The 12,638-nt window shown below is 39.5% G+C and overlaps 1 protein-coding gene across 4 annotated transcripts in view; it reads right to left on the bottom strand.

Annotated features, from left to right (window-relative positions):
• Positions 1-234: 234 nt before the first annotated feature.
• The window catches only part of CEP85L (centrosomal protein 85 like), a 251,223-nt gene continuing 238,819 nt past the window's right edge, over positions 235-12,638 (bottom strand). For 3 of the 4 annotated variants that reach the window (XM_073337154.1, XM_073337155.1, XM_073337153.1), the window contains 3 exons: positions 7,041-7,148; positions 6,355-6,568; positions 235-5,019 (listed from right to left, as the gene is read on the bottom strand). In XM_073337154.1, coding sequence (XP_073193255.1) covers positions 4,856-5,019; positions 6,355-6,568; positions 7,041-7,148 — 486 coding nt within the window. In that variant the 3' untranslated portion in view covers positions 235-4,855. Of the gene's footprint in view, positions 5,020-6,354; positions 6,569-7,040; positions 7,149-12,638 lie in introns of those variants that run through there. The other variant, XM_073337158.1, reaches the window with a different exon arrangement.

The raw sequence follows: 12,638 nt of genomic DNA on the forward strand, positions 1-12,638 counted from the left end.
ACTTTCTCATTCCCTCCCCCCACCCGTATAGCCATTTTGTGTGGAGTTATGAGCTTGTCTGCAGGGCCTGATATGGTAGGTGTGCTCAGAGGCTGCCTATTCCCCCAAGTTTATGAATGGCACTAGGGCTTAGGCACCTGGACCCCTGGAGTGGGGCAGTAGCACCCCTGTTCAGAGGCAGAAACATGGGCACTTTTACTGCAAAAAGTTTAAGCTCCAAGTGAATCTAGGCACTTACAGGGTTAGGTGGCAGCTGAGTGGAGGTTTTGTACATGAATACCAAGGGTGAAGATGCGCACTTGGTGTCCAAGAGTGACAACTGTTGTGCCAACTTGCTTCCTGGTAGGTGGAATGGATTTTCTGTGTGTTAGGCTGTTTTTGGTGTAGGATAGGAGAAGAGAGGACTATTTAAAAAAAGTATTATGGGTGAGTAATTTTCCTTCTTCTGTCTAGGTATGTGTCACAGTTGGTATGTACTGGTATCTTTTCTCTCTGCTTTTACTTTTAGGTTGCTGGCCTTTCAGTGGAGGGACCATGTCTTGCTCCTATTTTGTATAGTGCCTAGCACAGTGAGGCATCAATCCTAGCCGGGTGTTATCACAATATAAATTAGGATTAAAAACAGTAATTTTGTAACAAAATTTATTTTTGCTCTGTAGATACAAATCCCAAACATCAACAAACAAAATTCCAGTGGAAAAATACTAGCCGTTAACAATGAAAACTTATTATTTAATAAATAGAACTTTGGCATTCAAAATTCTAGCTGTAAACCCTACTATAAAAAAATTACAAAAAGAGGCAACAACAGAGCTAAAGGTGAGCCACCCAGTGGCTCCTTTACTTTTTACACTGAATGCATTTTGATTAAGTCATGACAACTCTATTTACACATGAGGTATTCTGGGCGGTTCAAAAACAGAACCCAATTTACATAACTACCAGCCTTTGGGGACTGAGCCAGTACATATGTCAGCTGTGCTTTTAAAAGGTAGCCTCAGCCCCCCCTCCCCACCGATTACCAATGATATATTGTCGTTAATATATACAAAATTATCATTCTGATTGAATTTCCCTCTCACTCTTCCTGTACAGAGAAACTGGACTGCTAAAAAATCATCTAACTTACAAGATGTAGGCCTAGTACCTATAGCATTTAGTACATATTTCTAGATATTACGTAAGAGACTCCTTACTATCAAAGCCTAAAAACAAAAGATCCGTAGTTCAAGCAAACAAGGTGCAATAATTATTGACATTCTTCTAGCTCAAGTAAAATTCATTGGGACTATATACATTTACTGTAGGCAACAAAAGGCACAAAGGTATGCAGCAGTGGATTTAATACTGCTGATCAGCTAGTCATATAAAATCCATTTATATAACTGTCAGTAGCCACTGTTTTGTTTTCATATTTTAAAAATGTTGGTTGATTGATTCAAACAATCTAAATATTTCCCCATGCAGCAGAAAAACCTGTTGTATTCCAATTCTATTAAAACAACCAAATTCTAATTCCAGTTATGCCCATGCAACCCCACTTATGTCATTGAGGGTACATGGACATAAGTGAGGGCAAAATTCAGGTGTCAGGTACCTGAAGAGAGATTTCCATCCTTCCTTGCACCCTCTTATCTTTAAAGTAGAAAGCAGGATTATTTTCCCCTCTAACTAAAAGTGGTAAGAAATCTTCAGAAATGAGCAGAGCAAAATGACTTTGGCTCTTACAGCTACGCTACTGGCAGTTTTAAAATGTCGCCTGAGTTGGTGGTTATAGCAACCTCAAATTACAGAACCACATCACTACAAACCTACACATCTGAGGCTAAGAATCTAAGTTAAGTTTATACAATTGAGCTGAACTACTTATAAACAGTAAATACATAGCATCTTCTATAGCTTACCCAAAGACAACTCCTTTCTATGCCATTTTCAAAATACATTCTTGAATACAGTAGTTATTTACTGTAAGTATCACTTAAAGGATTGGAGAAATTAAACAAACTGTACAAAAATTACTGTACTTGTTTCTCTGAAAGTCCACTAATAGACAAAATGGTACAGTATCCACTCAGACTTTTTTTTAGCCCTTGAGATTGTCTCTAAGTTATGGCAAAAAGTTGTCATGACTAAATCAGTTTCAGTAATGCCACTGTTAACATTTGTTAATCAACCATATCATATTAAATATGTCAAATGAGACCACACACGCTCTACTTTTTAACCAGTTAAACAATCATGCATATCTTACTTAGACAAAGCTTATTCTGTTTGGAGACATCTGTAAATTGATGCATATATAGCAATAGCTCCTACAACAGCAGGTCCAATTCTAAGAAATCAAAGAAAAGGAAAAATACTTATTCTTGTGGGCGCTTAATTCTAACCTTATCAGTAATTTGTATCTTTGGCTCATCACATCTGCCATTTCTCTCCCTGCTTTAATTTGACTGAGGCAGATAAACTCAGTGTGTTACTTTAAAAATCAAGTGCTCTTGTATTTTAATGTAAATACAATTGGCGCTCTAATATACCAAAGAGAAAAGATGCAGAATTACAGTATCATTCACAATAGTGCAACTAAAAAAAAATCAAGACTTTCATACTGGGAGAACTTTCTATAATACTTTTGAATCATAGCAACTTCTTTCCAAGGATCTCTAAGTGCTTTATAAACATTAATCAAAACTCCCCAGTGCAGTATCCCCATTTTTGAGATGGGGAAACTGAGGTACAGAGATTAAGTGACCTGCTGAGCATCACATAGGGAGGACCTGGCTCAGATAAAAACAGAATCTGCTGTTCCCGTCTCTAACACTACGCTATCCCTCCAATATGTGCCCACGCGATTTAAAACAGGAATACATTTCCCTTTCATAGGCTGATTTTTTTAAAATGTAAAGATTAGGCTGTTCAGTTGTAAGGATGGAAGACTTAGTGCTCCCAAAGTTGCTGCTTCAGTCTGAGTAAATCTGCACTTGAAAAATACTGAGAACCATTAATATAAACACTAAAATAGATTTTCACAGACCTACGCCAGGTGTAGGGACAGTTTAGCAAGCAAGACCTGTTGAATAAATAAACCCATGTAATAGTTAGTCATTTAAAAATCTTCTGGTCAGTCTTTTCTAAGTTCATAACAATGACATTTAAACACTTTGTAACACAAAACAGAAAGCTGAAAATGTCAACATTAAAATCAGCAATGTCAATCCACGTTATTCTTAAGCTATTTTTCTGTTTTAAGCTAACAGTGAAAATTAAATATAGATATTGTCAGAAAAACTGAAAATAGCCATTCCTTTACTACAGTTTGCTGTCTTCCAGCCCATTTTGTCATTGCCCATAAGCTTACTAACAAAAGATATCTAATGCTGTCAGCACTGTACTGTCAGCTGTAATAACTGCACAAGCAAGCTGCAGCTATTTGCTCTCAAAACTTTTGCAATTTTAAATGTGTTTGTAGTCTTTTACGATTATTTCTCATTGTCTGTTTAACATTAATAATGCAGCTTGACAGCCATTTTGGTCAGGTCAGCATTTGAAGGCAGAATTTATTTGCTGTGTTTGTCTCCAGTGAAATAGCGGTATCCTTGTTTTACAGTTACCCAGCTAAATTCTGATCACAGAATCTTTTTGCGGGAGTGCTAATATTCTATCTATCCTGCAGGGGCAGTCTTGCACTGGATAATGATGTGTTCCTTTATTTTTTAAAAAGTAATCCTTTCCTACAGGACTGGAAAAATCTACAAGTCCTGCACACCACACAAAATGAGAGAGTCTGTGGATAGCATTCTGAGCTTTCAGCACTGAGAGGCAGAAAATATTGTGTATGGGGCCCAGATGCTGCACGGTGCCAACCAGCCTCCTTGACCCACTGGATTTAGGGTGTTCATTACCTTCAGGAGGCCTGCAAGATTGGGCCTTTGATATAGAGGCTGAACACATTTAAAACAGAGGTTGTAGATAGAAAATAACTACAGTACACACACCATGAGATGTCTCCAGTGTCATTTTTTTTGGACAGAAAGCCAGTCTTAAGACTTACAGCTGCTGGCTTTCGTGGGTTTGTGTCACACAGTCTTCATATTACTGAAACAAAGTTTTTAAGCAACATGTTAAAAGATGGTGATATGAAGAAGGTTAACATCTAAATCTGATGGGACCACATTCACATACAGAGTTTGTCTGCCTAGACTGTTGCTGGATAAAATAAAAACTCTAATAATTAACAGGATCAGCTGCTAAAACTACCCCTTCTTTCCCTTACCTAATTCACGAGGCAATTATAAAAAGAGCAACCACCTTTTGTTATAGTCTAAGACCACCCCAATTTGCCGTTTCCAACATGATGTGTTTTGCAGAAGCATCTGGCTCCACTGTCCATTTTTTTCTCTACACCTTTGGGTGCTTGAACCTGTCACTCCAGCCTTTCAATTCTGACAGTGCAATTTCAACCGCTGATGAAGGAAAGTAAGTACAGTAGTAACAACAGTGCCTTTTTCTGAGACTTTGCTTTGACTCCAGAAAACAATATAACCATACAAATTGTTTAACTGAGCCACGAGGGAGGAAATAAAATCCTACATCTCTAATGGGAACATTCTTCACAGCTTGGTCCTACATTCAGTAGCTTGGAGAACACAGATTTTATTGAGATCTGTACCACTTCGAATTATGATTTCCCTACCATCCCCCAAATTAATTATGCACAACCCTCAGATCCAGCAGAGACACCCATGTGCAGCTCCTATACAGTATGCAGTCTTCCCACAGGGCTCCTTCATAGAAATGCAAAGATCTGTAACACAGCAGCATTTAATAATGTAGTCATTGCTGTGAGACCAAAATGTTATCATTGGGTAATGCAGTTGTCTCCCATGTCCTGAGCATAACGGTCTGATATTAGAGTCCTCAATTCATCAATATCCTTCCGTAACTGACACACCTCTGAGAGTTTCTTGGTGAGAGTTTCTGTGCTGTGGTAATTCTCATTCTCTTCAGCTGAACAGCTCGTTGCTGTGAAAAACAAGACACAGCTAGAGCTTACCTTGCAACCACATGAAAGCTTACGCATTCATTTACTTCGAAGAGAGCACGTTTGGTTTTTAGTGATACCAGGACAAAAATTGCTTCAATATAATGAAAAGCCATCCACATGCAGTACTTAGTGCACTTAAAACCATACACTATTCAATTTTTGAATCTACTGTAGCTCTTTCAAAGTGGCTATGGAAAACCCTAAAGGCCAGATTGACTCCACATTTTCCGGGGGGGCTCCTGCCAATAGAAAGCGTGCTGGGTGGGATGGAGGAGCAGTGGCAGCATGACTTTCTCCCCAGGAGTCTGGGGCACAGCCCAAAAGCAGGTGGACACGGGTCTGGGCAACCTGGTGGAGGGCAGTGCATGCAGGATGTATCCTTCCTGTAGCCTGGAATAGCAAGAGTAGGTATCTCAAACAGAGATGCAATTAATGCTCCCCTGGGACCTCACAGAGTAAAACCACCGTTCAGCCAACCCCTTCAAATGCTGCGTAGGTAACAGAAATGAGAACTACACATGTGTCGATTCCTGCCCCAACACTCACTAGTCCATAACCATGGCTGGTCTGCAATAGCTCTCTATTAATGAGAATTAGTGAGGTCCTAGAGTATTTTCTTTAATTTATAGCATCTCATGTTGTGATCCTACTGGAGCTCACAAAATCAAGTCAGATTAATAATCAGTTGGGAGATCTCAGTGCAACACCTATTTGCTTCAGGAAGTGGGTTCTATTAGTAGTAAACCTGTGTTACTGAAAGCATCCCTTTTGGAGTCTTGACTACTTATACTTATTCAAGATCACATGGCACTGTAAACTTATGTGCATTAATGCCAGTATACTGGCTCATCCGGAAGTATGCTAACATATATAATTTTCTCCACTTCTTCTCCTAACCTGTTGGCTACGTTGTGTGCTATCAAACAGCTGCTGCATTTCACCTTAGAGAAGATGGCACTACTCTATAAAGTGGTTCCTGATTATGATTGGGTCATATCATATACATTTGAAAAGAGTTTTGGGATCTTTGTGGTAAGAAGCACGTGGGGAATTACTACATTTTATCAGGCTGAGTTCTGCCCCTCCTGTATATCTTATAACCTGAAGGACATTAACAGGAAATACTTAATAGCCTGGAATAATAACGGCATGACCAAGAACACTTGAAAAATATAGAAAGAGTGATGTTTAGTTTTCTACATGGTGACCAGAAAGTACAGGTCTCAGCCAGCCCAAACTAGATTCCATTGCTATAGACTGTGGTTTCTCAATGTCAAAGTACAATATAAATATTGTATGATAATATCACTTACATCTGATTCCCAGCAGTAAGGAGAGGTTAGGCTCCTTGCCCTGAGCTCTCTGGGTAAGAATGCTGCATAGTGCTTTCAAGTCAAACAAACAATGAGACATTTCTTTGAACAACTGGTCAGCCACTGGCATCTTTTGAGACACTGGCTGTCTGGACTGTTCCATCTGGCGTATCTGCTCCCTCAAAAAGGCATTCTCTTCCATTAGTCTTTGGTTCTTTGTGAAAATAAAGAAAGAAAGAAAAGGGCTGTGTCATTTTTGTCATCTAATACTAGCCCACACCAGTTGTAGACATCTCAAAACATTCACCATACAAAAAAGCAGCATATTTTCTGTTTCAAACAGTGAACAATATGAATTAAACTGAATGGACTTAGATAAATGATGGCATTTATTAAATGGCAGATTTAGGGCCTAATCTGATTTTAAAAATTAAAAATAAACCATCCATATCAAAGCTTCCAGGCTAGAACACTCACTCAAAGTGTGAATGGCAATAAATCCCCACTGATTTGTCTGTTTCATTCATTTATCGTGTCTTGTCATTAACTGAAACAGTAAGCTCTTCAGGGCCGGTACTGTCTCTTGACTACATACCTGCAGAGCACCTACCACAGTGGGGCCCTGACTGGGATCTAAAGCCCTACTGCAGTAGAAATATTTTTATCAGGGGTTTCTAATTACTTACTTCAAGCAGAGTTTTATTTAACTGCTGTATATGCCTTTCTTTTTCTTCCATCTCATTTGTCATCTTCTGCATTGTCAGTTTCCCTTGCAAAAGCTTTTCTTCCATAGACTAGATAGAATAAAAACAGGAATAAGTGCCTTAATTCTTGTATCTTGTCAGTTGGGGTATATTGTGGTCCATTGGGATAAATTTTGTTGAGGAACAAGTAAATCCAAACATAACAAGTACAGTAAATCATCTATTTATTTCACCACCTTCCCATCAGCGTTAAAATGACTCGGCATTTAGCAATAGGAACAGCTTCCTCTAGCAGTCAGTTGGGGAGCAAATCTCTGTAGGATACGGACTATTTCTAGTCAGAGAAAATTTTAAGTTATCATGGTAGATTTCTACAGTAATATCAAACCTCAGAGAAAAACCCTTAAAATAAGTTAAGTGTCTTCTTAATAAACACAAATACCTTTGGATTTTAAGTAGGGGAAAATACATGGAGTCTAAAATTACTATTCACTATAATTAATTCCAAGCAGCTATTTCCTTTTTATACGAGGAATGTCTTAACGCCCACTAAGTGTCAATTTTGTGCTAATTTCATTGTCACGAACAAGATGAAGTTCTTTTCACCTTTCTTTTTCCATTTTTAAGACTATGGAGACAACCCCTCCTTAGAGTACTGTCAGGATTTGATGGTAAATTCAGATCGAAGGCCTTTTTTGGCCTTTGATGACCACTCTTGATATGGTGCAGTTACTGTAATTTTTTACAAAATTATTTTTAAAACACCTGAACTGTGCAGTGGGGAGGGGGTTGTGTGTGTGAAAGAATCCTGATTAAACAAGTGGCTGCAAAGTAAAATAATTTAATAGCTTTTGGGTCACTTCAGCTGTCCAAATGATCATCCTAGCAGTTACAAACCAGCAATAACTTTCTATGAATCTATTGCTAATAAATACTCAGCTTCTCAGATTTGATTCCTACATTGACCAAAAAGATCAATACAAATTGGAGGATTGGGCCAAAAGAAATCTGACGAGGTTCAACAAGGATAAGTGCAGGGTCCTGCACTTAGGACGGAAGAATCCAATGCACCGCTACAGATTAGGGACCGAATGGCTAGGCAGCAGTTCTGCGGAAAAGGACCTAGGGTGACAGTGGACAAGAAGCTGGATATGAGTCAACAGCGTGCCCTTGTTGCCAAGAAGGCCAATGGCATTTTGGGATGTATAAGTAGGGGCATAGCCAGCAGATCGAGGGACGTGATCGTTCCCCTCTATTGACATTGGTGAGGCCTCATGTGGAGTACTGTGTCCAGTTTTGGGCCCCACACTACAAGAAGGATGTGGATAAATTGGAGAGAGTCCAGCGAAGGGCAACAAAAATGATTAGGGGTCTGGAACACATGACTTATGAGGAGAGGCTGAGGGAACTGGGATTGTTTAGTCTGCAGAAGAGAAGAATGAGGGGGGATTTGATAGCTGCTTTCAACTACCTGAGAGGTGGTTCCAGAGAGGATGGTTCTAGACTATTCTCAGTGGTAGAAGAGGACAGGACAAGGAGTAATGGTCTCAAGTTGCAGTGGGGGAGGTTTAGGTTGGATATTAGGAAAAACTTTTTCACTAGGAGGGTGGTGAAACACTGGAATGCGTTGCCTAGGGAGGTGGTAGAATCTCCTTCCTTAGAAGTTTTTAAGGTCAGGCTTGACAAAGCCCTGGCTGGGATGATTTAATTGGGGATTGGTCCTGCTTTGAGCAGGGGGTTGGACTAGATGACCTCCTGAGGTCCCTTCCAACCCTGATATTCTATGATTCTGTGATCAACTCCTCCAGTGGTGCTGAGTCAACGGCTCTTGAGTGTGCTTTAGTGGTCTCACCTCACTGTCTTTTTGACAGCTGAATGCTTAAATAACAACAATAAATCCATTTTATAAAGCTTCTTAAAGTTGTGGAAAACAGATACAGGACAAATTTCACCCCTAATTGGGTCAAAGTTCTTGCAATATCAGCTCATCTGAGACAATGACCTTGATCTCATGAGAAATTCACACCATTGCTTTATTTCCTTTGCCTAGCTTTTATTATATATATATATATATATATATATATATATAAAATCAGACTATAAACATTTGTCAAACTCCATTCATCTAAAACACTTATCTGTACTTATTGTATGTCACTGTGACGTAACATTCCATGTTCTCCTTCTCGAAAATAGGGATAATCCTGCTCTGCACAAATATGTGGAATTTGTTAATGTTTGTATAGTTCTGAAAACGTACATCACTAAATAATATTAATATTTCAGATTAAGTGCACGTGTCATCTTTTGCTGGTGTAGTGGGTTTCTAGTTCCTGCTTACAAAGGTTACTTCTGGGTTCCAAGAGACACCTCCACATACATAGTTCCACTGGGACATATATTGCAATTCAGTATGACCTTAGTTATCTTTGTCAGGATCATGCAGACTTATTTCACCACTTGATGATTTCCCTTATCTATGTTTATATGCTTTGCAGGATTATTTGGCTCAAATCCAGAAAGAGAAGCAGTCAAACTGCCTCACTCAGAATATTAATAAAGCTGAGCTACTGCTTATATAAACTCCTAAGGCTCTAAACCACAGACTCTTGCAAAGCTTCAAAAAAGGGGGATTTTTTTCATGTTGGTAATGTTATTGCTCTCAAAGCCAGTGATATGCTCTCGCAGTGCACCCAAAGGTTCCTTTATAGCCTTTGATCAGCACATTAATATGTAAAACCTGTTGCCAGTTCCAATTATTTGATGTCAATCCACTCCTAGCTTGCTCAAAATACAGTAGGAGCATACGTGGCAATGCTGCATACTTCTTCACTGGTGGAACTATTTTGATTTAACCTTTCCAGGCCAGTGGAACTCAAGGTCGTGTTGCAAGAATTAAAATGGGTTCTCCATAGATTACTGCTTACTACATAATGCTAGCCCATGTACGGAATGGCATTGGCTCAGAAGAATATTTTCTTATGTGGACTCCTGGAAAAGTCCTGTAAAATGTAATAGAGAATCACTTCTCTCAGAGAATTCTAAGAAGATGGTTAAAAAAAAGTAAGATTAATCGTTCTTTATTAAGTTCTATAGTTCAATTTCAATAGGAACCTTATGGTTTCATCCCAATTCTCTAATAGTTTTTCTTGAGGATATGAAGAACTCAAGGAGAAGAAGAGCAATAACTGAAGCAACCATGGCAAATTGTGCTGAATTGTTCCAAACTGTACAGTGCTTTTGGGGCACAGAAAAATGCCCATGAAGTTTTAGGATAAACTAATTCCTTTTTGACTGAATATGAAATTACTCTGAGAGTTGCATTCAAAGGCTAATGCACTAACCCACTGCCCATTTGACTCCCAATAGCATAGAGCTTTTCCAAATGCATTAACCTGAAAGTAATGAAGAATGGTGCTGCTGCTTCCCTATTCTGACACACCAGAACCAAATACAGAGGATTTGTCTTCCCTATTACATTTTGACTTCTAAAAGGTGAATAATAAGAGAATTTACTCAGTGGTGTGCTAAATCACCATGTAGAGCAGAGGTGCGCAAACTGTCCTGCCCGGCCTTTGAGCTCCCGGTCAGGGAGGCTAGCCCCCGGCCCCTCCCCTGCCGTCCTCCCTCCCCCACAGCCTCAGCTCGCTATGCGCCAGCGCTCTGGCCCTCCGCTCCTGCCAGGGAGCATGGTGGCGTGAATGTGAGCTCCTGCTGCTCTGGGCAGCATAGTAAGGGGGTGGGGAGCGGGGGAGTTTAAGGGGTAGGGAGTTCCGGGGGGCAGTCAGGGGGCCGTTGGATGGGGCGGGGCTGTCAGGGGACAAGGAGCAGGGGAGTTGGAGGTTCTGAGGGGGGCAGGAAGTGGGAGGGGGTGGGGGCCAGGCTGTTTGGGGAGGCACAGCCTTCCCTACCCGGCCCTCCATAGAGTTTCGCAACCCCGATGTGGCCCTCGGGCCAAAAAGTTTGCCCACCCCGATGTAGACCCCCCAGATATTGTTGATTTATATCAACTAAAAGAAGTTTTTACATTCAACAAGAAAAGGAGTACTTGTGGCACCTTAGAGACTAACCAATTTATTTGAGCATGAGCTTTCGTGAGCTACAGTTCACATCCAATGAAGTGAGCTGTAGCTCACGAAAGCTCATGCTCAAATAAATTGGTTAGTCTCTAAGGTGCCACAAGTCCTCCTTTTCTTTTTGCAAAGACAGACTAACACGGCTGTTACTCTGAAACCTATCATTTAACAGTCACACTAAATGTACATTTACATTCTTTGTTTTATGTTCATCCCATCTATGCACATTACAAGTTTGTTTGTTTTTTTTTAAAAAGACATGTTCAAAGGTACTATTAAGTTTTCCCATTTGATTTTCAAAATTCTCTCTGTCATTGTGTCTTATGTATAACTGTAGTCACACTCCATCAATGAATAGTCTGGAAATAATTTCACATACAATTCTATATTACACTGAATCACATGTTTCAGAGTAGCAGCCGTGTTAGTCTGTATCCGCAAAAAGAAAAGGGGTCCTTGTGGCACCTCAAATAAATTTGTTAGTCTCTAAGGTGCCACAAGGACTCCTGTTCTTTTTACTGCATCATATGTATGTCATCAGCTCATGAGTCACTGGCATTTGCCAGGGATCACTAAAATTGGAAACTTGTATTAATTATTAATCCTACCTTGGGTAGGAGCTTCATGTCTAAGTGCCCACTCACATACAAACCCACTGGCTTACCATCCCGGACACACAGTACTATAGGTTTTCCCTTCCCCTCTCGCTGTGTGATTTACTTTATACATTTTCTATATGAAGCTAAAATTCAGTTGTGTTAATCCCATCAGTCATGATACACAAATAGCTCCAACAATAGGAACGCCAGATATGCGTTAGATAACAAGTGCCCTGTACAATCTGGCTTTTCTATCCTTCTTAATTTTTATTTTTTCCTAAAGAAAATGTTAGTTCTGTGACAATCTAATTTAATCATTTGAACCGGAATTTTAAAAAAGCAACTGCCATCTACATTTTCTATTTTTGAAGATGTTCGGCACGCAAAACAACATCTCAAAAGTAACCAAGACATTAATCTCTCACAATAAAAAAAAAACAAAACGGGAAGATCAAAACCATTACAAATAAACAGGAAATTAAAATGGTCACAAATTGTTGTTTGGAGCAGGATTTGTTTTCATTTCAGCTGATACTTCTAGGAGGCAAATATCAAAAATAATATTTGAGGGGCTACTTTTTAAAGAAAATACTGAACTGAAAATACACGTATAAAGCATAATTTTAAATTGTGGATGAACTCACTGAGTAAATAAGTAAAATTCAAAAAGGTATGATTAGTCTGGGTTTTGCTTAACCACATTCTGTGCTTCCTGGTTCTGGAAAGAAATTCTCCTTCTTCTAGTGATGTTAACAATTCACCTGCAATTTCCTTTAAACTCCCAGCGGGAGCAGGAGACAGGAGAACAAGTGCTACATAATGACTGATGAGGTCAGAGGTCAAGTAAATATGGACTGATGGAACCCTGGTGGCCAGGAACAATCACTGAAACCTTCTTCTCCACC

This window comes from Lepidochelys kempii, chromosome 3, assembly GCF_965140265.1.
Source record: "Lepidochelys kempii isolate rLepKem1 chromosome 3, rLepKem1.hap2, whole genome shotgun sequence".
NCBI lineage: Eukaryota > Metazoa > Chordata > Testudines > Cheloniidae > Lepidochelys > Lepidochelys kempii.